Source organism: Centroberyx gerrardi, chromosome 10 (genome assembly GCF_048128805.1).
Source record: "Centroberyx gerrardi isolate f3 chromosome 10, fCenGer3.hap1.cur.20231027, whole genome shotgun sequence".
Lineage (NCBI taxonomy): Eukaryota > Metazoa > Chordata > Actinopteri > Beryciformes > Berycidae > Centroberyx > Centroberyx gerrardi.
Window position 1 is genome coordinate 22,953,160 of NC_136006.1, and position 24,247 is coordinate 22,977,406.

Sequence of the window (24,247 nt, forward strand, 5' to 3'; positions counted from 1 at the left end):
AGGGTGACAGAAATGACGGAGCGAGAGAGGGAGAAAGAGAAGCAGAAAAAGCCCGAGGCAGATGAAGAAAAACAGGGCTTGAAGGGGTTTGTCGGAGCTTCTTCCCCGGCCGAGTTCAGCCAGCCACCAGCAGAGCGGCGGGGTGAAGCGGTCAGGGGGCAGATAAAAGGCAGTTGGTCGGTGGCAGCGGCAGAGGAAAAGGGGGTCACAGGGTCGGGCCGCGCCAGCACAGCGCCGCTTTCATTCAGCCGAGGGTTGACCCAGAGCAGATTTTGGAGCGGCGGCTGTGTAAGCAGGAAGTGGCACTGCCTCTGTCACTCTGGCCCCGCTGACTATTTGTCTTTCTCTCTCTCTACTCTGTCTCTCTCTGTTTATCTCTCTTTCTCTCGTGCTGCCCCAGTGTAACGTTGGAGTGGGTGGATGTGTATGCATCTGTAGCAGGGTTAGGCCAATATAATGGTTTGCTGAAATATTGAGCCTTTTATTTTATTAGAAATCGGAAAGTGGCATATTGATCAGTGTCGTCCACCTCCAATATGACGGAGGTTCTTTCCTTTTGTTTACTAAAGCAGCTTCAGGGTTGGAAATCTGTAAAACCTGCAATGAAAACTGCCTCACTCTGCCTTAAGGAGCTGCCGACCCACCTAAAAGAATTCCACTAGTCTGGGTTTCGACAGAGTTTTAGTGTCATAGGATGGTCTAAATCCCATTTCAAAGATATACCGAGAATATTTATTGGAAAGTTTTGGCATGATAATAGTCACTTTTAAAGACTTTGAATATTGACCCAAGATATTGGCTGTCAGCTTCAATTCAAACATATCAGCATGAGTGAACCCTAATGTGTAGCACAGGCCTCCAGTGTACATATTCTGTGGTGATGTGTGTGAGGCCTTTGCAGCCTGTTTCTCTAAGCTTATGGGATGGCGGCTAACAAGCGAGCTCCGAAGCATACTGCAAGCTCCCCGAACAACACGTTTAACACAATGCCGCTGCTCTAGATTCAATTTTAATTCGGGAACTCTGTGTCGATCCCAAGGCTTACGCTTTCTTTCCCCTCTTGTGCTCAGTAACCCTTCAAGAGTTTGCCGAAAAAGGTTCTATTCATCCCCACATCCAAACTTTGAACTGCTTTGAAATCAGACGCTGAGGGTCAGAGATGTGTCTCCAAAGTGTCTCCTGCGGTTTCCAGACACATCATTTCGAACCCTTTCATCTCTTTCTTGTTCTCTCTCAGTATTCTTGTTGTCTCCATGTTTCTTGCGGGTTCAAAGGAGGACACTACATCAGATCTCTTAACCATTAAGTTCATTCACCAGTACAGCTTCATGTATCCCATCAGATGCAAAATGTATGGATGCTGTAGCTGCAGCGGTCACTGTCACTCACAAAGGGAATAAATCCCTAGAATGCAATGTTGGGTACCAAAGAGTGAATCATCACCAAGGTAACGATTAAATGGGACTTAAAGATCTCCCTCTCTCTCTCTCTCTCTCTCTCTCTCTCTCTCCCCCTCTCTCTCTCCTGCTTTTGTAGCTTGCCGCCCACCCTGCCTCCAGAGTTACATTAGGCTGTGGGAAGTGGCCTTGCTCTCTGCTTCATCGTGCTAGTGGTGATGGTGGTGTGTGGGGTGGAATTGGTAATCCATTAGTGTTAGGAGATCTGTGGATTATATTATCTATTAATAGCCTATAAATAGCATAGTCTGGGTTTTGAACAGCTCTCACTGCAAAAATATCTATCATAACAAGTTATTTAATCTAGTACTGAGTCTTATATCTTCAGTTTAAAATCTGCCAGTGATGTGAGATGTTTTCACTCGTTTCTAATACAAATCAACTTGTTTCAAGATGTTTCTTGAATCTTGTCGTTTTCCTGATACTAGTGCCGTGTTCTGCCTTTTTCCAAGATATTCACACTTCTTGAAAATCCCTGACACAAGTAAAACTGCATTATCCCTAAAGAAAAATAATATTTTAAGACTGTATATGTGACTAAATGACTTGTTAAGATGGACATGTTTTGCAGCCTGTATGCTGGTCTTAAATATGTAGGTGGGCTTGGTGTTATTATAATCTTGGCCTGATGTTGAGGTACAGGTTTGATTAATGCATGTGCGTGTGATGTGGTTGCATTGATTTGAATGTTAAAGTGCTCTAAAGTTTGACTTGTCTCGTTTTTAACTGTGATAGAAAGAGGCTCGGTACAAATCTGTACTGAAAACAAGTGCGTTTCAGTCCTGCATTCATTCACTACTCACTCCAACCTGGCTCCCGTCTCTCCAGAACATGTCATCCCTCCCCCACTTTCTCCTCCATCCCTTTCTTCTCTCCCCCCCCCCCCCTCGCCCCCTCTCTTGCCCACTGTAAGACACAATTGCGCTCTTCTCTTTGTCCGACACTTGACGTCTCCGCTGCTAATGATGGCCAAACTGTCGCCAGGACAACGTGGCTGTTGGGATGTTACCGCTGCCTCTAAGCAGAGAGACAGACTCCGATATACCGGTCAAGCATCTTAAACGCTCGTCTCACTCTGCCTCCCAGGCGACAGTTCACAGAAAACAATCAATTATTCTCAGAAGTGTGTACAGAGTAGGGACTCTTAATCCTTTTCAGCCCGGAACCCAAATTGAGTACATTAAGCCGTCCCGGGACCCAGGTTCATTGAAACATGTGAGTGCTCTTGACATGTGGGTGGCCAAAAGAAAAAAGGTCTGCGACCCGTAGTCTAACAAAAAACCTGCCGTGACACTGTGCCAAACGAATGTTAAACACCCAGAATACAAACACATACAAGCACATTTGCACATACATATATGCACATCAACCCCACCCCCCCACCCCCCCCAACACCCCCCAACACCCCCCAACACCCAGACACAAACACACCATGTGCTGTAGGCTGCGCTACAGGCGCCCACCCCGTGAGATTCATGTGAGCATGTTTTATTTGAAACCTTTGTTTATTTATAACTCTGTCTTCTCCTTCCTGGTGTCTCTTTTTTTCTCTCTCTCCTCCTGCCCTCTTTTGTTTTTATTTCCCTTCATCCTGCCCCTTTCCTCCGCTCTAGTTTACTAGTCACTTTAGCGTGTGATAAGTTAGACAGTGTGAAGACATTGATGCTATATACGGAGTTTACATTTTTGCAGACGCTCTCATCGAGAGTGACTTATAATGAGTGAATCACCAACATAGCAAGCAGCCAACTGTGCAAGGGTCAGAACAACAGTGCCCAGACAATAGAAGTAAAAGAATTCCTGTGTCCTAGAATATTCATGCATTGGAGAGAAGTGCTAGGTGGATAAAGATTTGTTTTTGCAAGAAAAGGTCCAGGATCAGATGCCAGTAGAGGAGGAAGGTAGGTGAGAGGGGGGAGATGAGTTTTCTGGACGGAAGACGGAAGATAAGGAGTCTTGATTTGGTTCGGAAGGTTATTTGATCACTGGGGATCTACAAAGAGGAGCTGAGGCAGCACAACACAAGGCGTGGCCTTGCCCTCTGAGGTCGAGTTATGAGGTTCATCACATGTTTCCTTCCCAGGAATTAGCTAGCTTCTTTGAAATCAGCCTCTGTAAACCAGTGATCAAGGAATAAACACGCTCATTGATGAGGAAACAGCAAGCATGAGATGTGGCTTTGTGCGATAGAGGGTCATGATGTTTGATAAAACAACCTGAGCCATTCAGGAGTGTCAGGCCAACCTGACTGTCTCCCACAGCTAATACTGAACCCATTACTGCCTACCTGTCAGCCTGGTCCCATTGTCTCTGCATCCTAGAGAGAGAAGTCATTCAGTGCGATGAGATCATCTGCCCCGTTGTTGTGCTGGTGTTAGGAGAGTAATGAATGTGCCCGCCTCACAAAAAGCCTGCTGCTGTATCAGTTTACCTTGTTCTCAGGGAGGGAAAGCTGACTTTTCACACGCACATAGTCGCTCGCAAATGTATTGTGTCACACACACTCTCTCTCTCTCCACCCCCACTTGACAGGACAGACCCTATTAGCACAAGTTCGATTAATTACTTCTCAGCACTGGCCGCCAGATTACAGGCATTGTATTACATTTAGACTTCACTGTATAGAGCCGGCTCATTCGACAGCCCGCCAATCAAATGAGACACACAATGGGCCAATCACAATCAGGCCTTTCACCCCCATCAATGGCGTCGGTGGTTGCCGTGGTTACATAGGTGCATAGATGAGGGAGCTGTGACTAAAGAAGCCCATCTTGACCATCACCGAGTCACTTAATTCCACTCTCTCTCTCTCTCTCTCTCTCTCTCTCTCTCTCTCTCTCTCTCTCTCTCTCTCTCTCTCTCATTGTGTGCAGCATCCTGTTTGCAGACATCGAGGGTTTCACCAGTCTGGCATCCCAGTGCACAGCTCAGGAGCTGGTGATGACACTCAATGAACTTTTTGCCCGCTTTGACAAGCTGGCAGCGGTGAGGATGCAATCACACACACACACACACACACACACACACACACGCACACAGGCACACATCAGGAGTGGGCTGTATTGCCTAAAAGTAATATCATGATATTTACTGGCGCCGTAGCTGTTATGAAACAGGCATTATGGTATTATAAACCGGCGATGTAGAGAAGTGCTGCTGACACGTTTATGTCCATGCCAGATGCACTCTGTGTCTCTGTATAGACACACACACACACACACACACACACACACACTCTCTCTCTCTCTCTCTCTCTCTCTCTCTCTCTCTCTCTCTCTTCCCTTTTCACAGTGGGTCTGATTGTATTTACCCAGAGCCATGTGCTAGGGAGATACTCAGGTGGCTATCATGAGACACTGGCCTGGTACACTTTTCAGCCCTAGGGACCCACACACACTCACACACTCTTCACACACACAGACCGTATTATGATCAACCCATGCTCAGACGCCACTGCTACTAGGTCTGGCAGTTATTCTGCTGATGTGCAAACTCCATGGTAGAAATCCTGCTTTTAACCATAGAATTGTTTGGAGAAATTACATTTTCTTCTCCTCTCAGCTGTCAGAGTGCAGTGAATAATCTCCACATACTTGTTTCCAAGACACAAGTTGTGTGTTTCTATATGCTGATTCATTTCTACATTGTGAAATGGAAAAGACTGCAGGAGAGATTCATGATGGGGGAGTTTTGTGATTGCAGCTATCATAGCAATGAGTTTTAATTGGGCTTAGTTTGAGTCATTCACAAGACTATGTGAATGACTCAGGCTATGCTGTTTGTGCCCCTCAGCTGCTATAAATACTGGCACCTCATCACAAATAAAAACCTACACAGCCGAAAAGCATAAAAGGATGAGTGACGCTCGAACGGAATGAGCTGAACCGTGTTACATTCGCTGCGTTCAAGGGAGGGAACGCGAGGGTGAATTCACGGTGAAAACCATCGCAGTCGAGTTTCATTCACTTTTACCCTCCTGTGAAACTGTGGATCGGTGGACATCGCTAACAAAATGGTCTTTCCGTGTGTGTACATGTGTGTGTGTGTTTCCTCTCCCCCTGACAGGAGAACCACTGTTTGCGGATCAAGATCCTGGGAGACTGCTACTACTGTGTGTCGGGGTTGCCGGAGGCGCGGGCCGACCACGCCCACTGCTGCGTGGAGATGGGGGTGGACATGATAGAGGCGATCTCGTAAGTCGGAGACACAAGAAGGCCCCCCGGGCGTTACCGCATTTCAACAGCGCCTCCAAAAATAAGAGGGGATCACTGCCGGGAAACGCATGTGACTGACGATGGAAATTGGTCACGGACGCTTTCTAAGAATCGCTCTAAATATGCTTTGTACGAGTCCACATCTGGATATACAGCGCTCTAATAATTAATTACTGAAATTGAAATAGTTATTCAGTACACTACTTGTTACTGTGGAAAGTATCAATATCACTGTAAGGTGTTATCACTCAGAACCGATAGGGAGAAGCGAAACTAAGAGTGTGAAGTGGTATTGGAAAAACTCAACAGCTAGCACTCTCACCTAAGGCTCTCTCTGTACCCGAGACACAGCTAATTAAGAATAATGGTTGTCTTTCCATGGCCGCTGAATGAGTTCTTTATGTCATTAAATAGTGTTGAAGAGGAAGCGGCTGTGAAAGACAGTGGTGGCGATTAGTTTTATTTATTAGTCTTGACCACATTTCACTCTGTCCTGCATGCGTGTTGTGATCATAGAGGCTCTTTGGTTTTGGTTGATTGGTGTTTGCTGAAAGCAGTGTGTGTGTGTGTGTGTGTGTGTGTGTGTGTGTGTGTTTGCGTGTGTGGGGGTTACAGTTCAAGGCTCAAGGCTGACATGTTGATTGATGTTTGGTGAATAATGAGAGATGTCCATTTCCCACTCCCCTTAGGGCCTGGCTGCTCCTCAACACCACTGTCAGCTGTGTGCGTGTGTGTGTGTCTCTCTCTCTCTAAGCCATAGCAGCTGTTCTACATCCCTGTGCTTTCCCCGCTGTTGGCAACATCCCCTCTACATGTGATGCATTACTTTCATACCTGCATTTAAACAAGTTATTCCCATTGAGATTAAAACCTTTCCTTGTATTTGAATGGTGCAGAAGCAAGGTACGGCAAGACCACGGCGAGTCCCTGACTGGTGAAACAGGAGCCTGATGTTGCCTCCCAGAGCACAGATAAACTCAGAGGTGGTCTTCAGTCACAACGCTGGCTGGATCGTCGTAATGAGATTAGTCCAGTTACAGCGTTGTCTAAGAATGCGGCTATTATCTAATCAGAGAGACCACACAAAAGCACAGAGGTTTGATGATCTCCCTTAGACTCGGCCATAGTGGAAGGGCTTCAGCGACGGCCGACGTAGTGTGTTCTTTCCCTGCCTTCGTCCACTCAGGTCATTCCTCCGCTAACCCTAGATGCAGCTCATGAAAGCTTTTACATTTGCTGCCCTTAACACTCGGTGTCAGGCAGGTCTTGGTCTTTCCCAGGAAAAATCCTCCAGCATACAGGAAGTGATGTGTTTATGTGTCCGTCAGCAGCAACAGACAAAGAAGTAAATCTTTGCATATATTTGATTGACTGTTTTGTTGGTGTGTTTATTCTAGGCTGGTACGGGAGGTGACGGGGGTGAACGTGAACATGCGAGTGGGCATCCACAGCGGCAGGGTGCATTGTGGGGTGCTGGGACTCAGGAAGTGGCAGTTTGACGTCTGGTCCAATGACGTCACGCTAGCCAATCACATGGAGGCCGGGGGCAAAGCCGGGTATGTCTGTCCAATCATGATGAACCTCAAACTGACAACAAGCCAATCGAACCTCGGTTTTGCAAAATTGCATGTATCACTTGGTAGAATGTTGAACATAACTGAAGAATGGAAAAATGTAAATGTTATCTGCTTTTGTGTGTGTGTGTGTGTTGTTGTTGCCATTTCCAGACGCATCCATATCACCAAGGCCACTCTGAACTATCTGAATGGAGACTATGACGTGGAGCCGGGTGCAGGGGGAGAAAGAAATGTCTACCTGAAGAAGCACAACATAGAAACCTACCTCATCGTGGGCTGCAGCCAGAAAAGGGTACGGCCCTCAATTTAGTCCACAAAGGCCCAGTCCCACCTACACACCCTGTACAGACACACACATACACAGACCTGCAGATGCACCTATGGCTCCATTAGCAAGACATTTCTTTGGTTTGAAGTCTAGGGCTGATGGTACAATACATACACTACAACTCAAAAGTTTGGACACACCTGATTGAATGTACTATATTTTTCATTATCTTAAAGCCATTTTGATCTAAAGACAAATATAAATAGTGAAGTTGATCCTATGTATGAATTTATTTCCAAAGCCTTTGCCTTTCCATCAAGGCAAAGGGCGGCTACTTTAAAAAATCTAAAATATAAGATCGTTTTGATTTGTTTAACACTTTTTTGGTCACTGCAGAATTCCATTTGTGTTATTTCATAGTTTTGATGTCTTTACTGTTATTCTAAAATGTGGAAAATAAACAATGAATAAACCCCTAAAGGACAAGGTGACAGCAACACTCTTCAAAACTCTTGTCAGCGCTTTGCAAATGGATTTAGGAGCGCGAGTGTTAAATTAATCCAAAGATAAGAAGGTGACATTTTAGATACAAACTATTATCATAAGCATTGTTTTATCTGTAAGCTGAAGTTCAAAACTCACAGTGCTATTACTTATGGAGCCATATTTCAAGATAAAAACAGGCTGCAGCCAGTTCATATTGCTCATATATCATTATTTATAAACTGTGGGAATCCTTCCAGTGCGAACTGTGTGTCAGTGAGGAATGAGTTCATTCCTGCTAGGTTGCATGAGCTCCAGTTTGTTTATGAGCGTTCTGCTTTTATCAGATGCCTGTGTCCTCCAGCGGTATCACAAGCCGCGACTACAGATAGCATATCATGTGAAGTGATATTCTATTCTCCCTTTGCTGCTCCTGCTGCTGCGTGGCATGAGAGACTGGGGAGGGATGATAATTACATTACTCACCTAACTTGTATACTTTTTATTTGAAAGGATATCTCCCAGGGTCAGCATGCCATTCTGATCCCAGATCAGTAAAAAAAGCGACTTAGTGAGACCATCTCCGGAAACCATCTTTATACGCTATACCTGAAGCAGATTGGATTTATTTTGCTTGAGGAAAAATGCATATGTCATTTGGTAGATGCTTGTCGGTGCCAGGCTTTACCTAGTGAGGAGCAGTGGATTCACACTTTTGAACCAATGAAGTTACCATCCCAGTGAACATTTTAAAATCAAAGTGTTCTAAGAAAGATCCTGAGAAAGACATTGATGAAGGATTTTAACCCTGATCTTCATGGTCTGAGTCTTGATCTAGTCAAAATCTAGTACACATAGACTTTCTTAAAACACACTCATCTTAAAACATTGGCTTGCAACTTCGCTGAATGATAGCTTCTGTGCTTAAATGATTCAACAAAATCTTGTCTTAGTTTTTAGGATAGTAGATGTTGCAGTGGAGAGAAAGACAGGAAACTGAGGACGGAGAAGCGTGGCAGGATAGCTCAGCCCGTTATGCCTGTTATGATATTTTATCCAATTTGTTTCAGGGATATTAAACTGCATTTTATTTACCTTTGTCCCTTTGCAGAAAGAGGAGAAGGCCATGATAGCCAAAATGAACCGGCAGAGGACAAACTCTGTCACCCACAACACTGGCCACTGGACCGACCGGCCCTTCTACAACCACCTGGGGGGCAACCAGGTCTCCAAGGAGATGAAGAGGATGGTGAGGATGCAGGGGCTCAACCTGGTGTTCAGCATATGATTGGCAGATGCTGCAAGACTGTCAGCATCTTCCTGTCTAACAGCTTTTAACAAGACTTTCCCCGACACAACAGGAGCTAAGAATTTCTTAAAAAATTTCTGATGCTGAGCCTTACAGAGCAACACAATCTATTTGTATGTCTATACAACACTTCATATTCCAGTTTTAACATATAAATCATAGAATAAGAGTCAGAGGAGACAATTTTCATGACTAAATTCAAGGTGTGTTGCATGTTTTTCAGTTAAAAATGGCAGACTTTTAGAGGACTTTCATTTTGAGGACTTTTATTTTGAAAGTTTTGCTCAATATGCTGACACCCTGCTATTACAGTACCAAGTATTACACAAAGTACTTGAATTACTCTCTGGTATTACATGAATACCTAATGAAAGCTCACTCAAGATTCATGAATGTGCCATGTAGCTGTTATGAAGCTTATGTTTAGACAATATGAACCAAAACCAAAGTGAAGTGTTACCCACTGTATCAGGTTGGAAACCAGTTTTAGGTGAAGACTGTGCCGTGCTTAAACATTTAAAATTCAGCATGAAGTCAGCTAGGAAACTGAGCTATCCAAAGACAAATTGTCAAAGACAAGTCTCCTTCCCACATCTCCTCTCCGCTCTCATCCGGTGATGATGTTAATACCCATAAGCCTTTGATCTGTAGTCCCGAGTGTGTGTTGCGGGCTGGTAGGCAGCGGCGGTGGCCCCTGGCGGCGCACTCCGCCTCTCACACCTCACCCCGGCTCCGAGAGGCTCTCACAGACACTCGGGGAGACAACGACGAAACGTGGGCAGCCGTGATGAGCCGAGTGCCAAAACAAACCGTCACTCCGCCACCTCCTGAGCAGGGGAGAGAAAGAAACAAAAAAAAAAAAGACACCCGTCCTCCAAAAACTCCCCAGGGTTGCATTCTCTTTAGACAGAATGAGGAAAGGCTTGAAACGACAGCGGTGGTGTGGCGCTCGCAGAGCGGTGGGACTATATTGAGTTTCATCTTTATTTACTTCTCCCCGCTGAGCCAACCCTGCACACAGTGACTCACTCAGTGAATGGATGCACCCACACCCGACACACACACACACACACACACACACACACACACTCACAGGGTTGTCTTTTGTTTACCCTCGTATCATCAGCCCACCCACCATCTCTCTCTCTCTCTCTCTCTCTCTCTCTCTCTCTCTCTGTATTTTCCCAACTTTAGTGTTTACTATTGTATTCCTCATTTCTCCATTATAGGTGAGAAGTTGGCATAGACCAGGCCAAATAAGTTGTGTATATCTATAGTGAGCGCTGCAACTTAAAGTAATAAGCTGTGACATTTTCATAGAAATTTGCTGTTCTAAACACCCCCAGTGTCTGTCTGGAAGTGATGCGTTTTATGTTACCTGCAGCAGAAACAGTGGCTTGTTTGGAATAAATAGAAGAAGAACTGGGTAGGTGGCATGAGCAGTGACAAAGAAAAGAGCGCCACCTACAGAAACCTAACCTTCATCAACAGAAAATCCAAGGACAGAAACCCCACAACAATGAGTGCTTAGCACCAAAGAGTGAAAAATAGCAGTCTACTGTGTTGAATATGTGTGTGTGTATTCTTTGATATCGTCTACTGTTACAGAAATGATGAAAATCACAGAACTTGTCAGTAGGTTCATTCAGTCTGGCTTCAGATTTGTGGGGATTTTGACCCTGCAGGTCTTTGGGCTGCCGGATGTGTGTTTGGCCTGCTGATTACACATGTTCAGAGCCGCTCTGAACTCCTGCTGAGAGTGTTGAGCGTAGACTTAATGAGTATTCAGAGAATAGAGCGCCTGAGACGAGGGAAGAGGGAGTGGGAGGCGCACCTCCTGTCTTTCTATATCAGTACATTCAATTACTGGCCTGACATCCTCTCGGTGGCCCTGTTTTTTTTTTCCTTCGCTTGATATCAAATGCGTGTGTTGCCAGAGGAAGATGTCTTTGTATTCTGTTGACCGTGACCCGCAAAGCTCTTAGTCTTTCTAAGGGACATTGATGGTCTCGACGTAAACTTGATGTTTGTCTTAGCTTGGTTTTTCTTCATCCCTTCCTCTCTCTCTCTGTCTCTCTCTATCTCTTTCTCTCTCTCTCTGTCCTGCTCATAAATCACCCAGCAGCCTCCAAAGATAGAGTAAGCAGCAGAGACAGAGAGTGAGTGAGACAAAGACGGACAGAGGGCATGAGGGGGAATTTTTAGATGTGACAGAGAGAAAGCGAGGGAGGGATGAAGAGAGGATGAGGATGGGGGGTGGTAGAGGTATAGATGAATATTCTCTCTGGCCCTATTCTCTCTATCCAGAGACAGACTGGATAGAGAGAGCAGTGGACTGTAAATGACTTATGAGGTGTCCGGTTGTGCGCTAGTGAACTTTCCTGCCCTGCTATTTATTCACTGCGCTCATATATGACCTCAGAGGTCACACTGTGATTCCTCAGCATTGTCCTTGCTGTGTTCATTCACAAGAGGGCGCTGGTGAGATGCAGTGAGACGCCTCAGCTCACATCATGCGTTGTAATACAATTAGATGTGGGTGATGTTCAGTAGGCGCACTAAACAGCCTTGCCGGTATAATTAACCCTATGTCACACCGTAATGAACGCTCTCACCGACACTCCTATTAGCCTCTTCTCTCGACAGAGGCACGGAAAGAGAGGGAGGGAGAGAGAAAGTAAGAAAGAAGTGAAACTAGTCCTCCCCGGCTGCCCTCTCGTTGGCCCCTGTCAACACTCTCACCTCCACTTTTCATCTCATTCTCCTGCCGTGTCAGTTGTACAGCCATGCTCTTTCCATTCAGGCCTATCTTTTTCCCCACTCTCTGTAAAAAAAAGAAAAAAAATTGACTTACTTCACCCGATAGTGGTTTGTTGTTTTTGACCATGGTCTTTGTTTTCGGCCATGCTCAGCTGAGAGCCTGAGTAGATGAGATAGGAAGAGAATAAAGAGAATAATACAGAGGTGCCAGTCTGCAGCCCAGTTTGACGTAAATGGCTTCCATTTTTAGCAGACACCTGCTTGAATTGGTTTTTTTCCACTCACTTGCTTCCAGACACAGGCAACTTTTCACTTGACAGCTGCTATTTCGTTATATTTTTTTGGTTCAAACTAGTTATTCATTGTCATTGGGCATCCAAGAGCTGCAATTCAAATTGTAAAACCAGCATGAAATTTGAATATAATTATTTAACTGAACAAGGTCATATGCAATCAAATCCAGGGATGACGTCTCTGACTGAAAATGCCTCAGTTTTTAATTAAAAAAAATGATATTAAAGGGTTTATAATGGTTTATAAAAAAAAAAGTTCAGTAGAATTGATAGAGTTTGCCATCAAAGCTAGTCTAAACCTTATGATTGTATGTTAATGCATTATGTTATTTACATGAAAACAGGATATAGATAGTTTACCCACCAATTATTTTCCCACCTTGTGAGTGATGGAATCACTATGCTGGCCATCGCTGTATAAGTTGATGCTAATCAGCCTTTCATTACCTAAACAGATTTCATTTCCTCTGCTCTCTACAGATGTGGTGGGGGATTAAGAGTCTGGTTAGGACCAGGAATAAGGAAGGAATAGAATTCCCTTTGTGAGAAACAGTAGGCTCCAAGACTTGCTGTTAGTCTACTTGAACCCTAGACATTATCATTTCCAGCTAACACTCTCTTTTTTCCCCTTTTTATTCTCTTTTCTGTCTTCTAGGGCTTCGAGGACCCTAAGGACAAGTGAGTACCGACTGTACCCCGACACTGCTGTGCCCTCCTCCTTATTCTGCCCTTGCTTACATCTTTTTGTGTGTGTGCCAAGGTGGTGGGCTGCTCTCACTAACAATTGTGATATTTGCAGGGACCTAAAACACAACAGAGCTGATGGAAATGAACTTTAAAAAACTATTGGAAATCAGTAACAAACATGAACCCTGTTAGGAAATATTTATCAGCACTATAACTGATTCACTGAAAGCCAATGACTCATGGTTTGAGACACAGGACTTCTCTGCTGACTAGAGACCCTACCTGTCACTGCATCAGGTTCCAGGTTGGAGATCAATCCATACAAGATCAGATCAGTCTTTAGCAGTATTTGTATGAACAAGTCCATGGGCCCTGACGGCATCTCTGCTTTCATTTTTAAAGACATTTGCTGAGCAGCTTACTCCTGCCTAGTACCCAATTTTTCAAAAACCTGTGGATTCATACTGTACACACCTGTTCCCATAAATAATGATTTTAGACCTGTTGCATTAACATGAACTGTCATGAAATGTTTGGAGATGATGTAAATACATAATTAGACTCTTACCAATTTGCTTACAGCATAGACGAAGCACATCTAACACTATTAATAGCATTGCACACCTGATTACCAAACACCTAGAGGATCCTACACGCCTACTGCTTGCTGATTTTAGTTCAGCTTTTAACACATCGCAGACGGATACATAAAGATAGCAGTCCATCACTCTGTCACTCTCAGATAGAGATGTTTGATGACAACCGTCTAATCCTGAATGTAAAAAAGCCATCTCCTGGTCTCCTAGTAGTTGTTAGTGCATATTGACAACACACTGAGCCAGAGCGTCCAAGTTGACAGCCTCTGCTCCGGGCTACTTCTTACGTAGACGGAGAGTTTTTGGAGTAGAGGGAAAGTACATGCAGCTTTTTTTTTTTTTTATCATGCTGTACTAGAAAACATTATTTGATATGGTATCACAGCTCGGTTCGGATATCTGTCTGTACCGCTAAAATCCAAGCTAAGTCGCCGGGTGCAAACAGCTCTAGGAGGCAGACAGGCTGTCAGTGGTCAGACCGGCTCAGGATATCACCAGGCTCTGACCCGCCTCAGACTCCTCCACCCAGAACATGAGCTGCTCCCCTCAGGCGGGCGCTGCAGGCTTCACAAATGCTAAACCGCTCCGAAAATTCATTTGTGGCAGTGACTATTAAGGCCTTAAACGCCCGGAGTAGTGCTTAAGTTGTGGCTGTCTGCGTACTGGACTGTCTGGATGTTTTATATTAATGTTGTCAGTTTGTTGTCTTGTATTGTAACCTGTCTGTCTCTACGTCTGTTGAAGCCTGTTTTGATGTTTCTTTTAACAGCAGCAGCAAGACAAATTTCCCCGCGAGGGACAATAAAGATTATCTTATTTATTTATCTTTAATACTCATCTAACATAAATTAAGTTTTTTGCTTAAATTCATCACATACATTTTCTCAGTGTTATTCTCCCATTCATTCTCCCGCTTCTCTTCACAGTGGGTTTTCCCATTAACGACATGCAGGGCCACAGCGTCATACAGCACCATAATCATCATGATCACAGTGACATGGCATCTCCATCACTTGATTAGTGCTTGTCAACAACGCTAGAACATCTTTAATCAGTGGATTTGATACTTTGCAGATTCAGTGATTAGTCAGGACCAAGTAATGATAGTCATCACAATCAAATTGTTTATCTGTGTGTTTTTGGGGGGTGAGGGATAGTGATTGACTTCAATTGGCCCTTTTCACATGGCGGAGCGCACCTGTCTTCATACTTAGCTGAACACAGGGTATCTGCAGTTCAGATTTTTTTTTTAAATGAATTATCGGCAGTTAAGGCCTTAAAAAGTATTAAAATGCCTTAAATTCAGTTATTAGAATTCATATTTTTTCACCTTGCAATGATAGGGTCTTTGTCCTGCATGTCTTAGATTAAAGTAGAACAGGGTTATAATATGCAAAACAGTTTGTAATAGTATCTGCTTTACTAAACACATTTGGACATCATGTCCTTTCGATTTTCTGTTGTCCTTTTTCTAATACTGCTGTTTATATTTTCAGAAATTTCACTAGTTATGTTCAACTGGAAATAGGAAGTAATTTTGGTTTTTAAATTCCAGGTGGTATTAAAAGGTTTTAAAAAGTCTTACATTTGTTTTTATGAAGCCTGCAGATACCTTGGACTATATCACTGCACCTACTTTCACAACAAGTACGGGTCATTTCTGTTTAGTTTGCGGTTGCTCCCGCCTTGTGAAAAGGGTATTAACTGCTGGGTTGCTGGTGCTGGGTGCTTTTCTTAGATGACAAAAAACATAACAAAGAATAGCTAAAGTAGAGCGGCAGTAGAAGCTGAGGAAACTTTCCAACCCCTCTGAGAGGCAAACAACAACCGGTCTCGTCTTGTGTTATCTAGACATTTCATTTTCAGAAACACGCAGGAAAACCTCAACCCAGAGGACGAGGTGGACGAGTTCCTGGGCCGGGCCATCGACGCACGCAGCATCGACCGCCTGCGCTCCGAGCACGTCAAGAAATTCCTGCTCACCTTCCGAGAGTCCGACCTGGAGAAAAAGGTGAGGGTGCACACACACACACACACACACACACACACACACACACACACTGCCAATATAGGACCAAATAATTGACCATGACAAGCAATCTTTCCTGTGCAAAAAGCTCTCCCCTGTTCTCTCTTCACAGTCCTTTGGGCAAGTCAATCAAAGCCAGGTAGAAGAGTAAAAGAGGGAGAGAGAGAGAGCGAGAGAGAGAGAGAGAGAGAGAGAGAGAGAGAGAGGGGGGTGAGAATGGGGAAGAGATGGCTACCAAAGGGAAGAGGAAGTAAACCGCTTCAGACAGTGAAAGGACAGGCTGAGAGGAAAGGTTAGAGTGGAGGTCAGAGTGAAAGCGGCCAGGGAAAAGAGGAAAGAGATGAGACCTGTTTTCAACTTTCAATCACTCTCTCTCTCTCTCTCTCTCTCTCTCTCTCTCTCTCTCTCTCCCTCCCTCTCTCTGTGTCATGGTAAGAGTGCTACAGAGTGCCTACTTAGAGCAGATCAGAAGTACTTTCAGGGAGCCTCCAGCTCGCTGTGGGTGAGATAATCTCTGCCTCTGCCTTCCGTTCCTGGACTCCAGCACAGTTTATCATCCTATAGATCCTGAGTCTGGGTTTTGCTGCCAGACACAGCAACAGACTTCACACACAGACAGTTTTCAGAGAGATACCAGCTGTCTAAGCTTTGCTGTGTCTCAGCACTGATACATCTTGCACTGTCCCTGCATGGTATATGAGGTCCAATGTGTGCCAATATCTACTGTGGGACGTAAAAGTTTGTCTCTGTGCCAATGTCACCAAGACAAATCATTTTTGTACATAGACAATAAAGTGATTCTGATTTTGGTACTGTTGCCATTTCTCTCTCAGAGGGAAAGAAGGGAAGGAATAAAAAAATTGTCAAAACTATTTCAAATCTCATTCTGTTCTGTCCTCCTTCCCTCCTGCAGTACTCCAAGCAGGTGGACTCCAGGTTCGGGGCCTATGTGGCCTGCGCCTCTCTCGTCTTCCTCTTCATCTGCTTCATCCAGATCGTCATTGTACCGCAGTGAGTCCTCACTTGAAAATACTCCAGACTGTTTTCTGAGACAAGAATTTAGCACTGGTCCTAGGGTAAAAAAAAAAAAGGACATTTCAATGAGAGAAAGCATCTGCATCCTCCGTACCAAACTGCGTCCCTCTTACCAGCTCTACTGGGATGGAAGACAACAGTTTGACTCCCCACAGGCTCTCCTGTCAATATTGCCCTTGACTAACAGTGGGCTTCAAGGACATGGACACCAAAATCATCCATGTGTCCCCGATAGATCATTCGCTCCAGTGCTCCATGCTGACACTTTAGCATACACTTTATTAAGTGAGTCTTGAAAAGTGAGAAGAAAGATGCTAAATCATTTTAAATAATATGCAGCCAAGTTTGGCAGTTAATGTAGGAGATTGGGGAAATTATACATGAAATATGACACAAAATTAACATACTGTTTTGAACTGCCAGGGACTATTTTCCCTGTTTCCATAGGAAGTGAAGGTGGCGGGCGCAGTGGATGAATATGTGGTTGTTCAGATGAAGTAGCTAAAACAAATCCACCTGGCTTCATCCGCTGTATTAAATTAAAACGTTTCATCACTAACAATCAATATATTCTTGTAATCTTTTCTGTGACAGGTACTTCATAATTCATGCACTTATCTTTAGTCCTTAAGATTTCTATTGTAATTCCTTCCATCTTTAACCATCTTCCATCTTTATTGATGGCGTTGTTGCGTGTGGAGATGATTTTAACTGGTATTATTGCGGTGAAGAGATGAACAAGCCAGTTTCATGAAGCTGAATAGTCCAGCTATTAAAGAGAATATCAAATCAAGATCAGTGTAACTCCAGCTGAGCACCAGCCAGATTCAAAAGGCACTCGCAGATTTTCACTTAAGGCCATCCCTCCTCCTCTCTTTCTTCCTCTCTCCTGCACTTCTTTTTCCCGCCCATCTCTCCGTATTGATCTTTTTTGGCCTATCTTTTTATTAACCTTCCTCCTTGATCCTTTTTTTCTCACCACTCTCCCTCATCTTTCATTCCTCTTTTTCCGCCCACCTCTCAATCCTCCTCAAATCCCCCCCCCCCTCGCTCCGTCCCCCGCCACCTCTTCCCTCTTATTATCGTTTTATCTACTTTCTTTAATAATTTTCACACTCTTCACACTTTCACACTGTTTACTGTGCTCCCCTCCTGCTTTTATCCCCCCCAACACACACACACACACACACACACACAGACATACACACATACACAATGTTTATTTACTTCCACATCAGTTTACAGTGACACAAGAGCATAGATAATAAAAAGAAGCAGATGCTGTTGTATACAGAATGAACGAATGTGACATGTGCAATATGTAAGGGAAGCAGACAGTAAACTATAAAAATGCAGTCAGAAACACACACACACACACACACACACACAAGTACACTCATTTGTCTTCCTCTCCCTTTGTCTTCCGCAGCTCCAGTCTGATGATCGGCTTCTTCATCATCTGCCTGATCATCCTGATGGCTGTCATGTTCGTCTCAGCCGTCTACTCTTGTTTCGGGGTGAGTGATCTCCTCCGGTTCGCGATGCATGGACTCGCCGAATAAACTCCATCCTTCTCCCAGATCTCAGACGAGAAACTTTCATCAGTCACTGAAATATCTTCTGAAATGTTATCAAGAACGGAAAGGGACAGAGAGCTTAAGGAAGTGTAAATGTCATCAAAATCACTTTCAAAATCTTTTGTGTAGATCATATGCTGAAAAATACAGCTTGTAAACCTTTCTCCCAAAAGGACAGAGCTAATCACGGATGCAGGATTTTTGTGGTCTTGCTGGTTCTAATATTGTTTTATTGTATTTTTCTCTCAAATGCCACATTCACATTTTCAGTACCGAACACTCATCCCAACTTCCCATGGCGAGTTTAACTCATGCAATGAAGTTTGCTGCCAAACTGTAATCCTCTGGATATTGGCAAACCATCATCCTGTCTATATATGAAATCACACTGTCAGACTTTTTAGCCCCTCACCTCCAGACAGGTTGTGGCGCAGATTTGTTTATCTGTCTGTGAATGCCGCATTTATCATGGGTCTGGTCTGACAACATGACAACATGCTGTGCTAACAGCAGGAGTAGCGTACGCCTGGGAGACTGCCATTGATTTCGTGTGTGTGTGTTTACATTCCAATTCGTGCGGACATGTGTGTGTAGCTAAGGGTATGAGTCAGACAGTAGTAATTGCCTCGCTCTATTTTTTTAAGCAAAGTGAGGACAATATGAGACGTCAGCAGGAGCGATGACGTCAAAAACCACAGCGCTCGTCCCCCCAGGATTCCTTTTTCCTTTCATTTCCTGCTCTGACTGTTGGCTAATGACAAGCCATGAGGGAAATAAGAGAGGTTAAAAGAGAACGGCGCTGCTGTTATTGGTGTGTTTTACTGTTGAGTCATGCTTCTGTTATGGAATGAACCTCTAAAGCTGTAGTTTGTTTTAACTTTCTGCTATTTTAGTGCTTGTGTCTGCCTGTTCCTCTAAAAACCAGCTTACTCCTGGGATCACAAAATAGGGTATTTCGGGGTTTGGGAAAATGTTTTTTTCTGTTCTTTTTTTCAAAATAGACAAGTGTTTTTGGGAAACACAGTTCAGAAAAGTCCCAAAATGTCGGTGTAGTCCTTTTAAATGTTTAACAGTAATGTATATGTAAAGTACCTTGCAATTTGTTCCCATGAAAAAGAGTACAAATGTCTCATCTTATATAGCCATCTGTTCACAGTTCTGTATGCAACTCATTGCTGAGCAGATACATACAGATCTATGAACTTGGTAGGTTGGACTGAAACCCTCTCTCTCTCTCTTTCTCTTCCTCTCTCTCTCCCCCTCCTCCTCTCCCTCCACCTCCCTTCTCTACCCTTTCCATCCCTCCCTCCTTCTGGCCTCTCCTCTTCTTTCTCCGTGTTGCTAGTTTTTCCCAGTACCTCTGCAGACCCTCTCAAAGAGGATAGTCCAGTCCAGACTCAACAGCACCCTGGTGGGCGTCTTCACCATTATCATCGTCTTTCTTTCCGCTTTCATCAACATCGTAAGTTCTGAATGTCAAATAAAGCCACTAACAAGAGTCCCCAGAGAATAAGGGCTAGTTTTTCATGGCTTGTTCTCATGAGAAAATGTTTCTTCAACGACTAAACACAAACAAGATGAAACAGAGCATGATATTGTACACCTCTTTATGGGCTAATAATGTCGCCTGACTCTTTTGCTGATCCCCCTCAGTTCACCTGCAGCACCGGCGACCTGCACAGCTGCATCAGCTCAGAGCTCAACATCAGCCTGGACAGTGTGAGCGCCTGTCACGCCCCCCTCCTCAACTACACCCTCGACACACAGCACAGCCTCTGTGGAGACGACTCGCCCATCTGCAGCTTTCCTGAGGTAGGGGTTGTGCGTACATGCTTATTCGCATGTGTGATTTCTCATTCAAAATACCCTCCAGGCCTTATTTTAGAGCAACAGAAAGTTTATTTCAGCAATATGCACATTTAAAGGTGGCACAAATACATGCAAGTCAATGGGAGGAGGCGAAGATATGCAATTTTACTGTAGTTGGCACAAATTGAGGTGAAGAGGCGTTGAAATATTTCAACTCGTGCAAGAAATTCGCCTGACGCAGTAAACCGAATCAGTTACAAGCAGGACTCCATCCAAGCGCCAGTAAATTTCTCCCCCCACCTCGTATTTACAGCGGGAAAAATTTTCATTGTGTATTTGTGGCCAATAACACTGACCAAAGATATCTGTTCAAAAAGTCTATAAAAGCTAGCTTCCCCAAAGAAGACAGTGGTGGTGCTGCTGCCAAGCCTGGCGCAGAAGGTTTAAAATGCAACGCAGGATAGAATAAAAAATGTAATGCTGAAGCAGAGTTTCAAGTAATCTACATTGTGTCATCATTCCTCACCTTTAAAAAGAAGAAGTAAAAAAAAAGATGTCTAATCATAATGGCTGCGACTGCTGCCTTGGCTGCTTTCTGCTGTGTCAAGTGGTGTCATCAAATCTGCTTGCATGTCGTCACGCCAAATTCTCTGCTTATTTTAAAGTAAAAAAAATGTATTCTTCACTTCCTGCCTGAGCGGAGGGTTAGACACCAGGCAAAGTGGCTGTAAAGCACAGCCTCCAGTGGCTTAGTGCTTTTATAAAACCGCAATAACAAGACCACAAATGTTCAATAAATATTTATAATTAATCACTTTTAATTAAATGTAATTTTTCTGCCACGCAATGTAGTTCTTGAACAGTAGCTAAACAAAGTGGTTGCTAAGCAACACATAAGCATGGGCATGAGTGGTGATTTTTGGTTAGAGCATCAATATTTAAATGAACTGTTATGTGATCAAAGGTGTGCGTTCAGCGAGTATTAGGCTATTTAGAATGCCTTTGGATGTGACTCAGCCAGCCAGAACTGAGGACCAGAACTATCATTTATCTAATTTACATCTTCACAACCACATGCAAAAGGAATGTAACTTTCCTAATATCCTTTCCTTCCATGTATCTCCCCCCCTCCCTCCCCCCCTCCCTCCCTCCCTCCCTCCCTCAGTACTTCTCGTCCTGCGTGCTGCTCAGCCTGCTGGCCTGCTCCGTCTTCCTGCAGGTCAGCAGCATCGGCAAGCTCTTCCTCATGCTCTTCATCGAGCTGCTCTACCTCCTCATCATGGAGGTGCCCGAGGTCAGCCTCTTCGACAACCAGGACCTGCTGGTCATGGCCAACGCCATGTGAGTCACTTAACTACTAGCCTGTGTGTGTATTGAGGCAAAGCTTAGATTGCGTGCAGATGCTCTAACTCAAACCTCTTCTCTGTCCCTCTCCTCACAGTGAGCCCATCAATGGAACAAGGTGAGAGCGATGGTGACTTTTATGCCCGCAGAGACTTAAATCATCATCTCCGCCATCTGATTAAGCTAACACAGCGTCATTATAACTCTACTGGCACAAATGTAACTGTAATGACCTGCTGGCAACAGATGCTTCGGCTGATGAGCCAAGATTTAGTGGGTGGCTTGTATCTGTGTCACAGTGTCACTGCACCCTACATACATCTTGTACCACCTTACTTCCCCTTTAATGAGCTCTAACTGCATAACCCCTGTATGTTTTTAATGAATTGGTAGTTTGCGCTGGCGGGAGTAGCATAATGTATCCCGCTAATGAATGCGTGTGTGCTGCCCCTCAGCTGTGTGGTGGACTCCAAGGTCCCTCTGAAGATCATGACCCCGGTGGTCATCACTGTCTTCGTCCTCGCCCTCTACCTTCACGCACAGCAGGTGGAGTCGACCGCCAGGCTCGACTTCCTCTGGAAGCTGCAGGTCGGTGTGTGTGTGTGTGTGTGTGGTGTTGCTTTTAAGATCCCCCTTCAGCTAAAATAACACTCTAGTCTTAAAGGGGAATGAAGAAAACTATTACCGTTATCGACTTCCAACCAATAGAATATCTCCTCCTGATCAATCTCTGGCAGAGACACTCCCTCCCAACCCTTGTTGTCCCATTGAGTTACAGTAGTAGGTGACACCAAAAATAAAGTAGAATTTTTCAATACAGATGAGTAATTAGAGCAGAGATAAAACAGAAACGTCCAGTGAAGAGGTAATATATCACAACGCTAAATGCTGTATTAATAATATTGCTTTGTCATTAGCTTTTTTTTGGCACATAGCCTCGATCATTGAGCAATTGAAAATGTGAGTAGGTGTCTTGAAATCCCAACGGTCGGGGAGTTTTTGTTCTGCAAAGTGAGTTTTGACAGCCAGAAAGTAATCGTTGAGTCATTGGCATTGATCAACTCTATCAACCCCATATATTATAGTCATTTTGTGCTCCTGGGCGGTAAAAGCCTCACTTACTTCTCCGTTAAGTACACGCTGTCTAACGCCCGCCTCTCCTCCCCCGCCAGGCCACAGAGGAGAAGGAGGAGATGGAGGAGCTGCAGGCCTACAACCGCCGCCTGCTCCACAACATCCTGCCCAAAGACGTGGCCGCCCACTTCCTGCAGCGCGAGCGGCGGAACGACGAGCTCTACTACCAGTCGTGCGAGTGCGTCGCCGTCATGTTCGCCTCCATCAGCAACTTCTCCGAGTTCTACGTGGAGCTGGAGGCCAACAACGAGGGAGTGGAGTGCCTCCGCCTGCTCAACGAGATCATCGCCGACTTCGACGAGGTGGGATGTGAACACCTGCGTCTGCAAGTGTGCGTGTGTGTGTGTGTGTGTGTGTGTATGAAGATGTAAATCAGTGGTTCCTAAAGTGGGGTTGGGGGCTCACCAGGGGCCCTTAAAGAGGTTCCAGGCATTCCTCAGTAAAATGAGGAGTAGTTTCATTTCACTATTATTTCACTCACTTGAAGCTAGCACAAAGAGAGAATTTAATGATGGTTTCACTGTCACTTTATCGTGTCATGCAGTGATTAAAGCTTTTCTCTCTTTTCCCCGCTGCCGTCAGATCATCAGCGAGGACCAGTTCCGCCAGCTGGAGAAGATCAAGACCATCGGCTCCACCTACATGGCGGCCTCCGGCCTCAACGACTCCACCTACGACAAGGCGGGCCGCTCGCACATCCGCGCCCTGGCCGACTACGCCATGAGGCTGATGGACCAGATGAAGTACATCAACGAGCACTCCTTCAACAACTTCAAGATGAAGATAGGTGAGGGATAGAGGGGTTCGGTTGATCAGCAATTTTGTGCAAACAGAGATGCAGATGTTGTGGGATTGATATTGATACCAAGTTAATGCAAGTGTTATCAATCTCAATAGAGAAAGAAATAAAGGAGGAACTATGTTAATGTTCTGTTGCTGAAGTGGAACTGACGAGTTCATTTCCAAAATGTTATTTATCCATTTTGGGGGAAAAAACTTTACCTGACGGACGTTATTCAATATCTCTAAAATATAAAGGATCCAGATAAGTGTTATCGTTTTGCCTACTGTCCTTCAAAAAGCACCATAAATTGTTTACATTTTGTACTATTAATCATTTTGTAAGAGTAGGTGTCACTTTTTTTCAGATGGCTGGATATCTTATTTTGGAACAAAACTCAGTTGATTTTAGCATGTCAGTTTACCTGAGTTAGAGTGCAGCAGGCACAGTAGTGGTGCAGTACTTTGTTTCCTATTATATCCATTTGCACCTCTCCCTAGGTCTTAACATAGGTCCGGTGGTGGCCGGGGTGATCGGGGCCAGGAAACCTCAGTACGACATCTGGGGGAACACGGTCAACGTGGCCAGCCGCATGGACAGCACCGGAGTACCAGAGAGGATCCAGGTAAGACTGCAGCTCCCAGTGGCTGACTGGACTAGTGTGATGGCTTGAGAAAACCTTCTGTGAAGCGTGACACCACACTGCAAAAAATCTCCATCTCACCATGTCATTTAATCTATAATCATCAATAGGGTGAGATATTTTCACTTGTTTCCAATGCAAATCAACTTGTTTCAAGTCTCAAAGTGTCATTTTCTTGATACTACACAGCAAAATCACCACTGATTAGAGTAACTGAGTAACAATCAATTATATGCCAGTGTTTATATGAG

The 24,247-nt window shown here is 44.5% G+C and overlaps 1 protein-coding gene across 1 annotated transcript in view; it reads left to right on the forward strand.

Moving 5' to 3' along the window:
* adcy5 (adenylate cyclase 5) overlaps nucleotides 1-24,247 on the forward strand; it is a 67,444-nt gene that overhangs the window by 42,227 nt on the left and 970 nt on the right. Inside the window, exons 4-20 of the mRNA XM_071919563.2 lie at nucleotides 4,331-4,442; nucleotides 5,523-5,650; nucleotides 7,069-7,227; nucleotides 7,399-7,540; nucleotides 9,111-9,248; nucleotides 13,017-13,039; nucleotides 15,511-15,655; nucleotides 16,587-16,684; nucleotides 18,138-18,225; nucleotides 19,631-19,747; nucleotides 19,939-20,097; nucleotides 21,260-21,435; nucleotides 21,536-21,556; nucleotides 21,894-22,026; nucleotides 22,611-22,874; nucleotides 23,155-23,359; nucleotides 23,854-23,978. Of these exons, the coding sequence (XP_071775664.2) occupies nucleotides 4,331-4,442; nucleotides 5,523-5,650; nucleotides 7,069-7,227; nucleotides 7,399-7,540; nucleotides 9,111-9,248; nucleotides 13,017-13,039; nucleotides 15,511-15,655; nucleotides 16,587-16,684; nucleotides 18,138-18,225; nucleotides 19,631-19,747; nucleotides 19,939-20,097; nucleotides 21,260-21,435; nucleotides 21,536-21,556; nucleotides 21,894-22,026; nucleotides 22,611-22,874; nucleotides 23,155-23,359; nucleotides 23,854-23,978 (2,233 nt within the window). The remainder of the gene's footprint in view (nucleotides 1-4,330; nucleotides 4,443-5,522; nucleotides 5,651-7,068; nucleotides 7,228-7,398; nucleotides 7,541-9,110; nucleotides 9,249-13,016; nucleotides 13,040-15,510; nucleotides 15,656-16,586; nucleotides 16,685-18,137; nucleotides 18,226-19,630; nucleotides 19,748-19,938; nucleotides 20,098-21,259; nucleotides 21,436-21,535; nucleotides 21,557-21,893; nucleotides 22,027-22,610; nucleotides 22,875-23,154; nucleotides 23,360-23,853; nucleotides 23,979-24,247) is intronic.